The 19787-nt window shown below is 41.9% G+C and overlaps 1 protein-coding gene across 1 annotated transcript in view; it reads right to left on the minus strand.

Annotated features, from left to right (window-relative positions):
- The window catches only part of LOC115109760 (zinc finger protein GLIS1-like), a 187967-nt gene extending 170734 nt beyond the window's left edge, over positions 1–17233 (minus strand). The window contains 2 exon segments of the mRNA XM_065009593.1: positions 16455–16792; positions 16984–17233. Coding sequence (XP_064865665.1) covers positions 16455–16773 — 319 coding nt within the window. The 5' untranslated portion in view covers positions 16774–16792; positions 16984–17233.
- Between the last annotated feature and the right edge of the window lie 2554 nt (positions 17234–19787).

A 19787-nucleotide genomic window follows, 5' to 3' on the forward strand; every position in this document is an offset into this window, starting at 1 on the left:
GCCAATTAAGCCCCTTAAGTTGAAATTAATTGAGAGAGAGAGAGAGAAAGACAGACTGACAGATAGACAGAGAAGAAGACAGACAAAGAGAAAGACAGACAGAGAGAAAGAGAGACAGAGAGAAAGAGAGACAGAGAGACAGACAGAGAGAAAGACAGACAGAAAGACAGACAGAGAGAAAGAGAGACAGAGAGACAGACAAAGAGAAAGACAGACAGAGAGAAAGAGAGACAGAGAGACAGACAAAGAGAAAGACAGACAGAGAGACAGACAGAGAGAAAGAGAGACGCAACATAGAGTGCCTGGATACAGCCCTTAGCTATGGTATATTGGCCATATAAGAAAACCCCCTGAGGTGCCTTATTGCGATTATAAACTTCTTACAGATGTAATTAGAACAGTAAAAAATAAATCTTTTGTCATACCTGTGATATACCACGGCTTTCAGCCAATCAGCATTAAGGGCTAGAACCACCCAGTTTATCAGAATGTTTAGAAGCAGCTTTTACTACTCATGAATCTTACAATGCTTCATGATGTCACTTGGAATCTGGTGGACAAGTGAAGGAAAACATTATGAAAACATGATTAGAATCAACGCCTGTTTGACAAAAATCTATTTTCAGAAAATGATCCGTTTTCAACCGATCCATATTATTATGTCGGTACGGTAATTGTGACAAATAGAGCTACATGTACAATCATGTTTGACAACTGGATACGATTTCAATTGAGTTTCACAGGGAATACAGCAGTGTTATGGTTTTAACAGAGAAAGACTGAGACCTATTGTTCCAGCGGAAGGCTCAGTTTCTGCACAAACTTTGTCTTGTTTGTTTTTCACAGCAGATTTATATACTGTGGTTATTTTCAGGAGTGATGGGAGTAGGGCACAAACACATATCAGAATGCACACACACTGAAATACAGAGACACAGACACACACGAGGCAATATAAGGCTGTGGTTGACACACACACACACACAAACCAGTCCAGAATTACACACACACACACACACACACACACACACACACACACACACACACACACACACACACACACAAAACCAGTCCATAATTACACACACACACACACACACACACACACACACACACACACACACACTGAAATACAGAGACACAGACACACACGAGGCAATATAAGGCTGTGGTTGACACACACACACACACAAACCAGTCCAGAATTACACACACACACACACACACACACACACACACACACACACCCACACACACACACACAAACCAGTCCAGAATTACACACACACACACACACACACACACACACACACACAAACCAGTCCAGAATTACACACACACACACACACACACACACACACACTGAAATACAGAGACACAGACACACACGAGGCAATATAAGGCTGTGGTTGACACACACACACACAAAACCAGTCCAGAATTGCACACACACACACACACACACACACACACACACACACACACACACACACACACACACACACACACACACACACAAACCAGTCCAGAATTACACACACACACACAAAACCAGTCCAGAATTACACACACACACACACACACACACACACACACAAACCAGTCCAGAATTACACACACACACACACACACACACACACACACACACACACACACACACACACACAACACCAGTCCAGAATTACACACACACACACACACACACACTACACGCACATCACTCTGGTCACATTCGGTATTCATGTACATGTCTGTCTCATGTTCCTACCACAGCTCTGCTCCATACACACGTTAAACCCAGCTCTCTCCTGTAACTGCCAACATTGTAACCCCCTTAGAAATCCCAAGTGTCTTACATGATGTTTGCATTAAGGAGAAAAATAGGGTAACAAAAGGTTCTTTGGCTGTGTAACGCTCGTGGGTGTGGAGTCAGACGCAGGAAACAGAGAGTGCAATGCTGTGCTCTTTAATGCACAAACGCACCACAGGGTGCTCACAACAATAACGGCCCCAAACACAGGGGACGAAAAATGTACAACTGAAATATACGACCAGGAACAAACACTACTACTACAGAACCGAAGGTCACAATAATTAATCCCGCACAACAAACAGGCGGGCCGGCTGTCTAATAAAGCCCAACTAATCATTCACAAACAGGTGCTACCAATAAACATACAAGGAGGGAGAGGAAAGACAATCAGTGGCAGCTAATAGGCCGGTGACGACGAACCGGGAAGGGAAGCCACCCTTGGTCGGACTCGTGACAGGCTGTCCCCATAGGAGAACCCTATTTCGTTCCATATAGACCCCATTTGTGGAAAGGGTTTTACACGGAACCCAAAAGGGTTCTACTTGGAACAAAGAGGGTTCAACCTGGAACCAAAAAGGGTTTTTCAACGGGTTCTCCTATGGAGACAACCGAAGAACCCTTTTAGGTTATAGATAGCACCTTTTTTCAAAAAGTTTAAACGGACTGCTGAGCCTTGGGGGAAACGCTTACCATGTAAATGAGGAGGTGATGCAAAACCAACACAGGGTTACTCTGCGTGACGCAACTCCACCCAAACACATAGGTACCAAGAACCCTACGACGTCATCATGGATTCCAATGAGGTTCACCATATATGAAGTTTATCTTCGATATCAATCACAGAAGTTGAATGATATAGCAGCTTTTATCTTACTCATCCCTTATAAAACATTTTCCATTGGCCGGGAAGGTTGTGTCAGATAGAAATTGATGACATAGAAACGCACCATCAGCCCTAGAGCCCTCCCTTACTGAGACAGAGTAAGTAGAGGGAGCCAAACAGATGAGTGATATGATGATGCCTCTCCTGTTCCAGTGGAAACTTCTGGAATGAGAACGCAGCTCGTCTGTGAGATGTGGTCTCCAACTCCAGAGGGTAAGATCCGGCCCACATCGCCGGGAGAAAAGTCGGCAACGTCGGTGTAAAAGCAAAACAAATCCGAAGTCATGATCTCCAGTCTTGTTTTAACACCCAAGTGAGTTTGGTTAGAAGCCTACAGAGCACTAACATAGAAACAACATCTGACAGACATCAGAATCAGAACCTTCTTATTTAAAGTGGATCACTTGCCCTGTTCTGGGAGGTGTATGTTGGCATAACGCAGACCCAAAATAAGAGGAAACAAGAGAATCTCTAAGAATCTTTGTACGGACTGTACAAAATAGAATCCCATTCCTTGAAGTATACAATACAGGGAAAGGGGTTGCCATTTAGGACAAAACCAATCTCTTCCTCTGGGTTCCAGACAAATGGGAGAGTGAAGACAATCTACAGCATTAAGGCAGATGAAGAGGCAGAATCCCATCGTGGGAAATGATCAAGTTGTGGCATCTCTCCCCTACTTCAATATTAACCCTCCTGTACGGAGTCTCAAATCTAATTGAAGTATGTCTAAATAACCCAGAGCCTACCAGAAGATTACAGCATTGGCATGGAGCCCCCAAACTTTATTAACATCGCAGGATGCGTCCCAAAAGGCACGCTATTCCCTTTATAGTGCCTAGTTTTGACCAGGGCCCATAGGGCACTATATATGGAATAGGGTGCCATTTGGGACACAACCCCAGTGTTCATCTGGCCGGGTTGCCAGTTGTCTCCCAGTCCCAGTTCAACACTACTGGACGATTAACCTGGATAGAGCCGGCAGTCACCCCACTTCCCAGTTGCACTCACTTTCATACAGTTATACTCCACTTTTATACAGTTATACTACACTTTTATACAGTTATACTCTACTTCTATACAGTTATACTCTACTTTTATACAGTTATACTCTACTTCTATACAGTTATACTCTACTTCTATACAGTTATACCTCACTTTTATATACTCTCCACTTTTATACAGTTATACTCACTTTTATACAGTTATACTCCACTTTTATACAGTTATACTCTACTTCTATACAGTTATACAGTTATACTACACTTTTATACAGTTATACTCCACTTACTTTACTTATACCACTTTTATACAGTTATACTTATACAGTTATACTCTACTTTCATTTTATTTATACAGTTATACTCTCCACTTTCATACAGTTATACTCTACTTTTATACAGTTATACTCTCACTTTTATACAGTTATACTTATACCTTTTATACAGTTATCATACAGTTATACTCCACTTTTATACAGTTATACTCCACTTTCATACAGTTATACTCCACTTTCATACAGTTATACTCCACTTTTATACAGTTATACTCATTTTACATTTTACATTTAAGTCATTTAGCAGACGCTCTTATCCAGAGCGACTTACTCCACTTTTATACAGTTATACTCCACTTTCATACAGTTATACTCCACTTTTATACAGTTATACTCTACTTTATACAGTTATACTCTACTTTTATACAGTTATACTCCACTTTTATACAGTTATACTCTACTTTTATACAGTTATACTCCACTTTTATACAGTTATACTCTACTTTTATACAGTTATACTCCACTTTTATACAGTTATACTCTACTTTTATACAGTTATACTCCACTTTTATACAGTTATACTCCACTTTCATACAGTTATACTCCACTTGTATACAGTTATACTCTACTTCTATACAGTTATACTCTACTATCACAGTTATAGTTATACTTTCTACTTTTATACAGTTATACTATACAGTTATACTCTACTTTTATACAGTTATACTCCACTTTTATACAGTTATACTCCACTTTTATACAGTTATACTCTACTTTTATACAGTTATACTCCACTTTTATACAGTTATACTCTACTTTTATACAGTTATACTCTACTTTTATACAGTTATACTCCACTTTTATACAGTTATACTCCACTTTTATACAGTTATACTCCACTTTCATACAGTTATACTCCACTTTATACTCCACTTTCATACAGTTATACATTTCACAGTTATACTCCACTTTTTATACTCCACTTTTATACAGTTATACTCCACTTTCATACAGTTATTTTACAGTTATACTCACTTTTACAGTTATACCACTTTCATACAGTTATACTCTACTTTTATACAGTTATACTCCACTTTTATACAGTTATACTCCACTTTCATACAGTTATACTCCACTTTCATACAGTTATACTCTACTTTCATACAGTTATACTCTACTTTTATACAGTTATACTCTACTTTTATTCAGTTATACTCCACTTTCATACAGTTATACACCTTTTCAGTATTCCAGCTTTTACTATTTTACGTGACAGTCTTGCCATTGGACTCTATATGAGTAAAACGGGTGGAAGTCAAACAATAAAATTCCTCTTGCGAGACTACGAGGAAGTGAGCAATGCAAGATTACATTTGGATTCATTAAATAAATAAACCAGTCTCCACTATAAGAAGTGAATAGAAACTGGGCATCACATTAATTCAAACATGCTCTCTTGGAGAATAATGTTGTTTTCGTTTTTCCTCTGAGACCTGTAACCCGTTTTGATTAGAATAGAGCCTGTTGTCTTTATACAGCAGCATCATGGGTTGGATTGACACTTTGGCAGAGACACCGTTGTAGCCTTGGTGTGGTCCCAAACAACTTGTCAAAGTGAACTACACTGTTCTTAAACGGGAGAGAGCAACAAAGTCATCCAAAACCTTTGCCCCAAACACATGTTGACAGACGGACAAAACAGAGATTCAAACGTCATACTCACACTGCACAGGACCGTAAAGAAGGAAAACGTACAGGGTTCAGTTAGAATTAAAGCTTATTTTCTTCTTTTATGAGGGTAAGACACTGTCACTCATTACAGGTCAACTGTTTCTACATAAAGGATATGACCATACAGTAACTGTATCTTCAGTCTTCTGAACGTACAAGTCAAAAGTAGCAAGGTAAAGTAATAAAACCAATATTTCTCTGGTTCAGGATGGATGATGGCCCACATCATTCACAAGCATTGCAAAAGAGGCAAAGTGTTTTTTCTCTAAACAAAATTAATTCAGTGCTTGCTCATGTGCGGTTATTAGTTCAGGCAGGGAGAAGCTTGGGAGTGTCATTTAATGTTGCAGGAAGACTGGATTGGATTGCCAAGGACTAGAGAATAACTAATTATTATAGAACGCTGGGCTTTTATTAACGAGCAGTAATAAAATATATAAACTGCACTATTAGACTTTATAATGTCTTTCATAGTCCTCTGGGGCCGGGCCAGCCAATTGCGTTGTCCGCTTAGTGGGCACTGCCCCATGGCAGCTCCCTGGCACCGACGCACAGACGAACAACAGAGAGGATCAAATTGAGCCTTTTGGCTAATTTCTCCCCTTCACTAATGAAGGCATAAAACAGCTCTGGAAGAATCATGTTCTGTTTTTGACCACTCAGATGAAGCCTGCATGGCTTAGTCGGTGACATGCCCAGCCTTGTAAAAACCAGGGCCGTTGGTTTCAGACACTAACCACAAGAGAGTCTGTACAGTTACTGTATTATACACTGGAATGGAGATTGTGTTCAGTTTTGCAGCTATATGCTCTTTTTCCTCACTTGTTTTTGGCAATAGGTTTGGCTTCAAAAGCTACAGGCCATACTTTTTCTTGCTGTAAAATGTGCCAATACAGTACCAGTAACTGCAGGTAAAGCTTAGGCTGTATAGAGGCTAATTCTGGGGCACAAGAGCAGCACTAGCAGCAGTTTACAAAGCCCCATGTTCAATAGTAGAGACTGAGGCCGACCACCAACTAACAACAGTACTCTTCAGGTTCTGTATGACTTGTCCCAGGGAGGAGGGTATAAGGTCAAGTGAAACAAGGCCCTGATGGCCACATCTCTGTCCCACAATGCTGTGCGGCAGGATGTCAGCGCAGCCCAGGGCAGCGCAGCCCAGGGCAGCACAGCGGCGGACAGCCATCCAACTGCCAGCGGATTTTTCTTTGATGAAACAAGACAGCGGTGAGCCAAGAACAGCAAGTGCCACAGCCCTGATGTAAATGAAAAAGCCACCCGTGAGCTAAGTCATACACAGCGAGATCGGGCAGACGCAGTCGCTGCCGTCTGAAAATGCATGAGTAATACAGGCTTTATGGATGTGTAGTTAGCTGTGGCATGCCTACCCTGGCATAGAGAGGAGGGAGAGGGGCGGGGGGGGCAGAGAGGAGGAGAAAGAGAGAGGAAGGAGAAGAAGAGAGAGAGCTAGAGAGATGGAGAGGCAGAGAGAGAGGGAGAGAAAGGGAGAGAGAGCACAAGAAAGAGAGAGAGAGAGGCAGAGAGAGAGCAAGAGAGAGAGAGGGGGGAGAAAGGCAGAGAGAGCGCGAGAGAGAGAGAGGGAGGGAGAGAGAGCAAGAGAGTGAATCACTTTTCATCTCAGCTAGGAGTCAGCGAAGAAGTTCAGGCAAAACAATCAGATGCATTTCACATAAAGGAGGAATTTAATCCGCCATATCAAGAAAAAAAAGGAGGAAAGTGTGGGTAAAACGGTATAAATGATTCTCATGGCAAGGTTCATGCTAAAAATACCTTTTATGATGACATATCTGAGCCAATGCTGTTTTTCCTCGATTAAACCGAGGTCCAAAGCATATTTCCTCTGGTATTCCAAAGATATCTCGACACTTATTCAAACCAGATCATATTTTTTCAGAATGACTGTTGGGGTTACATTGGCAGAGTGCTCTGGCTCTGGAAAGTCAGGATGCCTTTGGTTAGTGTGACATGCCAGAGTCATACCACACTAACGGAATAAGAATGAAAACATTTCAACTTTAAGGAGAGGATTCACCAAAAGACAACACATTCTGTATTAGTTCACTCACGGAACAAAGACACAACCTTGGTGAGAGAACTGCTGCTATTGGGAAATGAATCGTACAGTAAAAAGTGTTTCACTACATCTTCATTACAAACCTTTTAAAAGTTATTTCTCTCTCTCAATTCAATTCAAATAAAAGGGGCTTTATTGGCATCTGAAACATATGTTTAGATTGCCAAAGTAAGTGAAAACAAAATTGAAATCAGAAGTTATTAGATTTTTAGCTATGTACTGTTAGCTGTGTATCTCTCTCTCCCTTTATCTCTGTCTGTCTGTCTGTCTGTCTGTCTGTCTGTCTGTCTGTCTGTCTGTCTGTCTGTCTGTCTGTCTGTCTGTCTGTCTGTCTGTCTGTCTGTCTGTCTGTCTGTCTGTCTGTCTGTCTGTCTGTCTGTGTCATCTCTCTCTCTCTCTGAGGACTAAGGAAGTGCTCTCATTCCATCAGTGAACATTCCCGCCTCTCCTTTTCTCAAGTCAGTCTGAGGTTTTACTGGAATACCGCAACAAAGCCATCATCAACTCCGGCTTCATGAATCAAGGGAACATGCTGCAAACATTATACTCCTCCAACCAACGTCCAACCCAGCACCGTCACATTTATCCATGCCTCACGGATGAGGTCATGCGAGTCACACACAGGGAGAGACGTGGGCTGAAGTTGGGAATCCTGGGGAAAGGAGTCAGCGGTGTGTGTATCTGTGTCTGTGTGTGCATCTTCATGTTTAATGCAGACGCAGCATTCACAACAGAACTTGGGCCAATGGGCCTCGGTCAAAAGAAGTGCACTGTACAGGGGAAAGAGTGTCATTTGAAAGAAAACCTTGGTGTTTGTCTACGCAGGCATCTTACATTAGAGACAATCCCAGAGGAGAGCAGGAATCCAGAGGTAGTGTAGAACAGCACTGTTCGTCACTGTTCTATGATACAGTAGCAAACAAAAGTGAGGTTGAGAACGTTTGGCTGTTTCTCCCATAAACACTCAGATTATTACTCCTCATTCGAAGGGACACAAACGTCTGCTAGGAAAAACACAGGAAACTAAGTCAGTTATTGGGAATTCAACATGGGTGCCAATGCCACTTCATGCGGAGTGATGGAGTAACCAAATATTGTGTGTGTGAGTGTGTGTGAGTGTGTGTGCGTGCGTGCGTGCGTGCATGCGTATGTGTGCGTGCAATGCGAAATGTTATAGCTCAAAGTCGATTACTCATCTTTTCACGAGCTGAATCAACAGACAGACCACTGCATTTATCTGAGAAAGCGTGGGACTCCAGCACTCTGCTCTAATTCAAACATTTTCCTCAAATAAGCTCATAGGCTACATCCCAAATGGCACCCTATTTCCTATATAGTGCACTACTTTTGACCAGGACCCATGAGCCATTTGGGACATTGCCATAGAAACTCCTGCAACATTGGCCTAGCCAGGAGAAACTTTACTAAAGTATCAAATGAGGTAAAATATACAGGCTTAAAAAAAAACAAGAATTTAAACAGTACAGTGAAGAGAATATTTTTCTGTGTTGCAAGACAAGTATTGTCTTTGCTGGTGGGCACTGATATTTACAGTTCAGTAGCGCCAAGGTAGGGTGCATTCTAAATGGCACTCTATCCCTTATATAGTGCACTTGTTTTGACCAGGGCCCATGGGGTGTCATTTGGGACACATTTCTATTCAAGTTTCTAAATATCATGCAAATCTTGTGGCTTTTCTTCCCCCTGAGACTATAATAAAATATATATATATTTGAACATTTAACATTATCATCACTTTTGGATTACAATTCATTTTCTAAAAGTGTAATACAGAAGACATCGTACTGAAGTTAGATTTTCTTAGGAATGTCCCCAAACCCGGTTAGCGGCTTTCATGACATAAGGCCTTCAGTCTAAGACATATATATTATCAAATCCAGCTGGGCCATTCCATTTTGCTAGTGGGGAGGAAGGAGTCACTACTGGTTCAAACACAGTTCAGGTCTGGCACTATCACACTGACACTCACTCTGGGTCTCCCCTCGAGTGCCCATATGGATCTTTCCTGATGTGTGATCCTCTATTGAATGCACCAATCTCAGGCATCTCAGGGTCTCTGATTAAATCCCCATTAAGTGACAGTTTGGTTACATTAGGCTCTGATTGACAGTTTGGTTACATTAGGCACCAATCGCAGGGTCTCTGATTAAATCCCCATTAAGTGACAGTTTGGTTACATTAGGCTCTATTGAACGCACCAATCGCAGGGTCTCTGATTAAATCCCCATTAAGTGACAGTTTGGTTACATTAGGCTCTATTGAACGCACCAATCGCAGGGTCTCTGATTAAATCCCCATTAAGTGACAGTTTGGTTACATTAGGCTCTATTGAACGCACCAAAATCCCCATTAAGTGACAGTTTGGTTACAGGGTCTCTCTGATTAAATCCCCATTAAGTGACAGTTTGGTTACATTAGGCTCTGAAGAATTTAAGCCATGGAAATATGTTATGGTATCAGTTGGCTCGCAGTGTTGCCTCTTATAACACTCTGGTGAGGGAAACCCTTTGTCTGGAAAGAAATCTATAGAAATCAACTCACATTTGTCAGTTAATATATTCTTCCTATCTATCTACAGTGATGGGAAAACAGCATTTGATCCCCTGCTGATTTTGTACGTTTGCCCACTGACAAAGAAATTATCAGTCTATAATTTTAATGGTAGGTTTATTTGAACAGTGAGAGACAGAATAACAACAAAAAAATCCAGAAAAACGCATGTCAAAAATGTTAGAAATGGATTTGCATTTGAATGAGGGAAATAAGTATTTGACCCCTCTGCAAAACATGACTTAGTACTTGGTGGCAAAACCGTTGTTGGCAATCACAGAGGTATGTTCAATGAACCATAAACAATTCATGAACCATGAACCTGTCGAACAGCTTACAGACGGTAGGCAATTAAGGTCACAGTTATGAAAACTTAGGACACTAAAAGGCCTTTCTACTGACTCTGAAAAACACCAAAAGAAAGATGCCCAGGGTCCCTGCTGATCTGCGCGAACGTGCCTTAGGTATGCTGATGCTGCAAAGGGGCAACTGCCCGAGTTACACCAGGAATGCACTGCAGATGTGGCCAGGGCAATAAATTACTGTGAGACGCCTAAGACATCGCTACAGGGAGACAGGACGGACAGCTGATCGTCCTCTCAGTGGCAGACCACATATAACAACACCTGCACAGGATCGGTACATCCGAACATCACACCTGCAGGACAGGTACAGGATGGCAACAACAACTGCCGAAGTTACACCAGGAATGCACAATCCCTCCATCAGTGCTCAGACTGTCTGCAATAGGCTGAGAGAGGCTTGATTGAGGGCTTGTAGGCCTGTTGTAAAGGCAGGTCCTCACCAGACATCACCGGCAACAACGTTGCCTATGGGTACAAACCCACCGTCGCTGGACCAGACAGGACAAAAAGTGCTCTTCACTGACGAGTTGCAGTTTTGTCTCACCAGGGGTGATGGTTGGATTCGCATTTATCATCGAAGGAATGAGGCCTGTACTCTGGAGCGGGATTGATTTGGAGGTGGAGGGTCCGCCATGGTCTGGGGGCGGTGTGTCACAGCATCATCGGACTGAGCTTGTCGTCATTGCAGGCAATCTCAACACTGTGCGTTACAGGGAAGACATCCTCCTCCCTCATATGGTACCCTTCCTGCAGGTTCATCCTGACATGACCCTCCAGCATGACAATGCCACCAGCCATACAGCTCGATCTGTGTGTGATTTCCTGCAAGACAGGAATGTCAGTGTTCTTGCATGGCCAGCGAAGAGCCCGGATCTCAATCCCATTGAGCACGTCTGGGACCTGTTGGATCAGAGGGTAAGGGCTAGGGCCATTCCCCAAAAGAAGGTCCGGGAACTTGCAGGTGCCTTGGTGGAAGAGTGGGGTAACATCTCAAAGCAAGAACTGACAAATCTGGAGCAGTCCATGAGGAGATGCACTGCAGTACTTAATGCAGCTGGTGGCCACACCAGATACTGACTGTTACTTGTGATACCGACTGTTACTGTTACTTTCTGACTGTTACTGTTACCCTCCCCCCCCCTTTGTTCAGGGACACATTATTCCATTTCTGTTAGTCACATGTCTGTGGAACTTGTTCAGTTTATGACTCAGTTGTTGAATCTTGTTTTGTTCATACAAATACTTACACATGTTGAGTTTGCTGAAAATAAAAGCAGTTGACAACGTTTCTTTTTTTGCTGAGTTTATTCCGCTACTATTGATAATACAGTCAGTACTTCTTCTACTGTCCTGTGTGAATTTAAGTATGCTTCCTCTAATTCTCTCTCTCTCTCTGTCTCTCTATTTTTCTCTCTCTCATCCTCTCTTCTCTAGGAGGACCTGAGCACTATAGGACCATGCCTCAGCACTACCTGGGCTGATGACTCCTTGGTGTCCCCAGTCCACCTGGTCGTGCTGCTGCTCCAGTTTCTACTGTTCTGCCTGCGGCTATGGAACACTGATCTGTTTACAGGACGTGCTACCCTGTCCCGGACCTGCTGTTTTCGACTCTCTCTCTCTACCGCACCTGCTGTCTAACTCTGAATGATCGGCTATGAAAAGCCAACTGACATTTACTCCTGAGGTGCTGATCTGTTACACTCTCTACAACCACTGTGATTATTATTATCTGACCCTGCTGGTCATCTATGAACGTTTGAACATATTGGCCATGTACTGTTATAATCTCCACCCAGCACAGCCAAAGAGGACTGGCCACCCCTTAGAGCCTGGTTCCTCTCTAGGTTTCTTCCTAGGTTCCTGCCTTTCTAGGGTGTTTTTCCTAGCCACTGTGCTTCTACATCTGCATTGCTTACTGTTTGGGGTTTTAGGCTGGGTTTCTGTACAGCACTTTGTGACATTGGCTAATATAAAAACGGCTCTATAAATACATTTGATTTGATTTGATACTACGCTAGCCTTCTGCTGCTACGCTAGCCTTATGCTGCTACGCTAGCCTTATGCTGCTACGCTAGCCTTCTGCTGCTACGCTAGCCTTCTGCTACTATGCTAGCCTTCTGCTACTATGCTAGCCTCAATTTTTAAAGCCTCTAACAATTAAACATCTTTAATTCCTCCACCGCCAAACAAACATTGGACAGCTGAAGCAAGCACACCATTTTTCTTAAGGAAAATGACCCTTTCTAGTTATATACAATCTAAAAGAGCATTACTTTTTGGGCATGTTTACCTTTCATAAATATCTCTAAATGCACAACATTGAACAGTCCTATGTATTACTTTCAGGAAAATTAGAAAAGGCCTGTAAATGTATCTCCTGAAAACTCATCTGCACAGACCGTAATCATGGCATTCCCACATTCACAACAAAAAAGCTAATTCAAAAGCATCAATCAGACAATGTCATGATTCATGTTGGTCTGGGACGATGGTGAGGGCACAATGGTGCTCAGCTCAGAAGAGTCGGTCCTCCTCATAAACGCTGAGACACATTTGGAGACATATGTTTCCTGTTTGGCCAGGAAAAACAATAATCAAATCCTTTGAGACTCTTTTTGTGAAAAGATGATTGCTAATATAAAAGTGGGATTTTGTATCATCATAAATTAGCATGAGCGAGTAATTACCTCCACCCTCTTTCCCTCTCTCTCCTGCACAGCAACACACTATCATCTCTTCTCAACAGGATGTAAAGTAGCCGAGGCAGTCACAAAGGCATGAAGTAGAACAGGCTTTCCCCCCACATACATTTCTTGTTAACAAACTATAGTTTTGGCAAGTCGGTTAAGACATCTACCTTGTGCATGACACAAGTCATTTTACTTATAAATCACTATATCACAATTCCAGTGGGTCAGAAGTTTACATACACTAAGTTGACTGTGCCTTTAAAAAGCTTGGAAAATTCCAGAAAATGATGTCATGGCTTTAGAAGCTTCTGATAGCCTAATTGACATCATTTGAGTCAATTGGAGGTGTACCTGTGGATGTATTTCAATACCTACCTTCAAACTCAGTGCCTCTTTGCTTGACATCATGGGAAAATCCAAATAGATCAGCCAAGACCTCAGAAAAAAAGTGTGGTTCATCCTTGGGAGCAATTTACAAACACCTGAAGGTACCACGTTCATCTGTACAAACAATAGTACAGCTGTCATACCGCTCAGGAAGAAGACGTGTTCTGTCTCCTAGAGATGAAAGTACTTTGGCACGAAAAGTGCAAATCAATCCCAGAACAACAGCAAATGACCTTGTGAAAATGCTGGAGGAAACAGGTACAAAAGTATCTATATCCACAGTAAAACGAGTCCTAAATCGACATAACCTGAAAGGCCGCTCAGCAAGGAAGAAGCCACTGCTCCAAAACCGCCATAAAAAGTTAGACTACGACTTGCAACTGCACATGGGGACAAAGATCATACTTTTTGGAGAAATGTCCTCTGGTCTGATGAAACAAAAATAGAACTGTTTGGCCATAATGACCATCGTTATGTTTGGAGGAAAAAGGGGGAGGCTTGCAAGCCGAAGAACACCATCCCATCCATGAAGCACGGGGGTGGCAGCATCATGTTGTGGGTGTGCTTTGCTGCAGGAGGGACTGGTAAACTTCACAAAATAGATGGCATCATTAGGAAGAAAAATGATGTGGATATATTGAAGCAACATCTCAAGACATCAGTCAGGAAGTTAAAGCTTGGTCGCAAATGGGTCTTTCAAATGGACAATGACCCCAAGAATACTTCCAAAGTTGGGGAAAAATGGCTTAAGGACATCAAAGTCAAGGTATTGGAGAGGCCATCACAAAGCCCTGACCTCAATCCCCAGAGAAAATTTGTGGGCAGAACTGAAAAGCGTGTGCGAGCAAGGAGGCCTACAAACCTGACTCAGTTACACCAACTCTGTTAGGAGGAATGGGCCAAAAAATTCACCCAATTTATTGTGGAAAGCTTGTGGAAGGCTACCCGGAACGTTTGACCCAAGTTAAATAATTTAAATGCAATGCTACCAAATACTAATTGAGTGTATGTAAACTTCTGACCCACTGGAAATGTGATGAAAGAAATAAAATCCGAAAGAAATAATTATCTCTAATATTATTCTGACATTTCCCATTCTTAAAATAAAGTGGTGATCCTAACTGACCTAAAACAGGAATTTTTATTGAGATTAAATGTCAGGAATTGTGAAAAACTGAATTTAAATGTATTTGGCTAAGGTCTATGTAAACTTCCGACTTCAACTGTGTATGACGGTTGATTCCAGACAAGCAGACAATCATTGGGTTTGAAAGGGGCTGCAGACTAGTCAAGGCCAGGGCAGGATTCACAGTGAAGGAAAACAAATATTTATGATTAAATAAATGGGAATATCAAACAAAATAATATCATTTGAAAATGTCTATAATTTTCAACAATAGAAAGGCCTTCTTCAACATATGACATACAGTACAAATAATACTATATGTGGGCTGTAGCTCTGAGACAAACAGTATGCATGTGTAATGAACTGAAGAGTATCAGACTGTCTGCACAACTCACCATCGTCATGTTAGCTGACAGCTACAACTTAGGCTTTAGATATAGGAGCTAAGTATTGGGGTCCCAGACAAGGTTACATACCACTTCTACTTTATGAAGTACAACTGCTTTCATACCAGTAGCCAACACAAAAAATGTAGAAGAAAATTTATGCTCCTCTATAAACCTGAGTGAGGAGGTTACAAATGAGATTATAGAAAAGCCTCGAGGAATGTTTACTTTCAGTAAGGCTGAGGTTGAAATGAAACTACCTCATGTGGTTGAGGTAATTCACCAAAGGACATTTACTCTTAAAATCAATTTATTAAAAATATTTACTCATTAATTTACAAACTTGTGCTAATAGGATACATAAATTATTTACAAATATAAAGTTTCTAATAAAGTTGGTTTGTACCTAACCAAAAGTGTGATCTATAACAGCTTAATAAATGTTATCCACTCATAAACTCCAGAGACGTCCTCACCTGTCCTCCTCAATGAGAACTTGGCACTTCCTCTAAAATCACTGCAGTCCCATCGGTTGATAATCCATAGAGTGGAAGTCAAAGTGCTCCATTCTCTGCCAGGTACTCCACATATACCACTTCACGTGGCTGCACTTTGTGTCACTGAGATGACTTTCATTGTGATGCTCTTTATTAAGACCAGGTCTATACATCAGTGACATTGGCACTTAATGAACGAGGGGGTTAACAACAGTAGAATCCACAACTGCAAACACAGGATCTGTCAACTAAATATACAGTACATCTGGATCAAATATGAAGACGACAGTGCACTTAAGGATGCCATATGTAGCCAAATAGATAGAAACTGGCACCATTTCACAGTAAACGGATGGATATGTGGCATAATTGAAAATATTATCAGAGGACTGGAAGGAATGACAATAAGAGGATCTAATTGATACAAATCTAAAAAATTGTTTTCCTGTTCTCATAAATATTAGCAAATTATGTTAGTAATTGTGTTACTCCTTTCCCCAATATTGGTGTGATACATTTAGATTTAGAACGCATATGAAAGTATGGTTTCTATAAACATCTAGATATTATTAAAATGCATTCTGTGATACAGAGTAGCGTCAATGAGCGCGTTAAATCATAGGTTTAGCTTTACCTTGTTCCGGGGAGAGAGAGAAACACGCGCGGGTAGCTTTGGCTGTCAGATGGCCTTTCTCTTGAGAGCCATAGCGCTCCTCTGGCGTGGTGAGCCGCTTCGGACTCGGACAGTGACTGGGGTTGAGATGTGGGCTCCGGCAGGTCTGGGTTCCAAAACCATCGTTCCCGATGCGTCTGGCGCAGAAGTCTGACTTACTGCTGTACATGGAGAGAGTCAGCCCGGTGAAGTCTGAATACACTGGGGTTTGGCGGTGACTCACCATTCCGAAAAGTGCTGAGGATTTCTGCATTGGAATTTCAGTGTTCCCGGTGTGCATTATCTGTGTTCACAATTACCTGTGTCGGGGAGAGAAATACACATATCCCTTTTTTAAATTTGAAGACACATCAAACCATCTCCTAAACTTGAACATATGTTGTTTTTACGCACGTTCTTCCCGAATTACCAAATAACATGGAATATTTAGTGACGATAAATACAAAATATGCAAGAAGTGAGAGATCTTCATTCTCTTGATGACACCTACCTTATACGCCGTCAAAAGGAAGAAGATGTAGACTCCACATCAGCATCTTCCGCCAAATGCGGAGAAAAGCGTGTCTTACTTAACCAACCGCATCCTCTCCGCTTCCAAAATACATTTTAAAGTATTTTCTATGTGTCATTTCTCAACATCTTCCCTTTGACTGACATCTGATTCATCCACTGAGTCGGCAGTATCCGAGTCAATGCGTCTCTGTCCGCACCAATGCAAGCATGACTGTCCGGGGACGAAAGGTAGGTGGGATGTGAAGATATCGATCGTGGAGAGTCGTTTTACGGGTGAGCAAACTGATGTGCTTAGAAGTTAACGTAACAGCAGAAGATGGGCAGGTCCCAAGGAAAAGGCCCATGCGTATTGTTCGTTCTATAGGCATAGGCCAACATTAAATGTCATTGAAATGTAGGCTACCTCGTGTCTACATTCTGATGTATGTATAATTACATTATTTTTAAGCAAAGCATAAAACGGAAATATAACAAGAGTTGATTATTTCATAAAGATGAATAAAAAAGACAGCCTGTGTGAGCAAAGCATTACAAAGCATTACAAAGCATTACAAAGCATTACAAAGCCCTATTCACCTCCATTCAAATTGTCAATAATTACCTCAATAAAAGCATGCATGTGATTAGTAAAATGAATTAATATAACTCTATAGGCCTATGCCTATTGAATTGGCCTAAGCATGATCGCACATGCTGCTTAAAATAAAATAATAATTGGATATATAATCATCTTGATGTGAATAGACCTTATTGGAGCATATAACAAAATAAAAATAAAATATATATGTATATACATTTTTTAGAAATGGCGGTAGACCTAAATGACTAACATATATGGTTATTAGTTGACGACAATAAGAGATACTGTATGAATAGCAGTACAGTACGGCTAAGTAGTGACATCTAGTGGAGGATTCAGTATCTGATCAACACACACAGAGAGAGAGAGAGAGAGAGAGAGAGATGACATTTGAAATGTCTTTATTCTTTTGGAACTTCTGTGAGTGTGATGTTTACTATTCTCATTTACAACTGCGACCTGACCAAGATAAAGCATAGCAGCATAACTTGTTTTGGCAATGTTAGCGTATGTTTCCCATGTCAATAAAGCCCCTTACATTGAATTGAATTGAGTTGCCCTGGAGCTGTTGTCAGAGGACAGACTAGGTGCCCAAGCCTCATCATAATTCACTGGGGCACAAACGACTTGAGGGCTCAGCAGGAAAGGGTGGCCACAGCACTCAAGGGAGTGATTGAAATAGCTTCTTCCACTTTCCCGAATACACAAGTGGCTATCTTTTCCCTGCTACCACGAAAATACATTCACCTTGCCACCATACAGCGGGTGAATGCAAGCATTTCCCGGGACTGGCCCACCAATCCTCCCTGGACCTGAACAGCCTTTATGACCAGGTTCACCTCTACAAGTCAGCAATCCCAACTTTTGCCAGGACCAACAAAACAACAGAGCAACAGAGCAACACAGCAACAGAACAACAGAGCAACAGAACAACACAGCAACACAGCAACACAGCAACAGAACAACAGAACAACAGAGCAACAGAACAAGACAGCAACAGAACAACAGAACAACAGAGCAACACAGCAACAGAACAACAGAGCAACAGAGCAACACAGCAACACAGCAACAGAACAACAGAGCAACAGAACAACACAGCAACACAGCAACAGAACAACATAGCAACACAGCAACAGAACAACAGAGCAACAGAACAAGACAGCAACAGAACAACAGAACAACACAGCAACAGAACAACAGAGCAACAGAACAACACAGCAACAGAACAACACAGCAACACAGCAACAGAACAACACAGCAACAGAACAACACAGCAACACAGCAACAGAACAACAGAGCAACACAGCAACAGAACAACAGAGCAACATAACAAGACAGCAACAGAACAACAGAACAACAGAGCAACACAGCAACAGAACAACAGAGCAACAGAACATTGTTAAGATGGTATTGGAACTGACCCTGTATTTAGTCACCTTACCCATATACACATCTACCTCTACCACTCCAGTATCCCTGAACATTGTTAATATGGTAGTGGAACTGACCCTGTATATAGTCACCTTACCCCTATACACATCTACCTCTACCACTCCAGTATCCATGAACATTGTTAATATGGTAGTGGAACTGACCCTGTATATAGTCACCTTACCCCTATACACATCTACCTCTATCACTCCAGTATCCCTGAACATTGTTAATATGGTAGTGGAACTGACCCTGTATATAGTCACCTTACCCCTATACACATCTACCTCTATCACTCCAGTATCCCTGCACATTGTTAATATGGTACTGACCCTGTATATAGTCACCTTACCCCTATACACATCTACCTCTATCACTCCAGTATCCCTGAACATTGTTAAGATGGTAGTGGAACTGACCCTGTATATAGTCACCTTACCCCTATACACATCTACCTCTATCACTCCAGTATCCCTGAACACTGCAACTCGCTGTTGGCTGGGCTCCCTGCCTGTGCCATTAAACCCCTACAACTCATCCAGAACGCCGCAGCCCGTCTGGTGTTCAACCTTCCCAAGTTCTCTCACGTCACCCCGCTCCTCCGCTCTCTCCACTGGCTTCCAGTTGAAGCTCGCATCCGCTACAAGACCATGGTGCTTGCCTACGGAGCTGTGAGGGGAACGGCACCTCAGTACCTCCAGGCTCTGATCAGGCCCTACACCCAAACAAGGGCACTGCGTTCATCCACCTCTGGCCTGCTCGCCTCCCTA

This window comes from Oncorhynchus nerka, linkage group LG25 (assembly GCF_034236695.1).
Source record: "Oncorhynchus nerka isolate Pitt River linkage group LG25, Oner_Uvic_2.0, whole genome shotgun sequence".
Lineage (NCBI taxonomy): Eukaryota > Metazoa > Chordata > Actinopteri > Salmoniformes > Salmonidae > Oncorhynchus > Oncorhynchus nerka.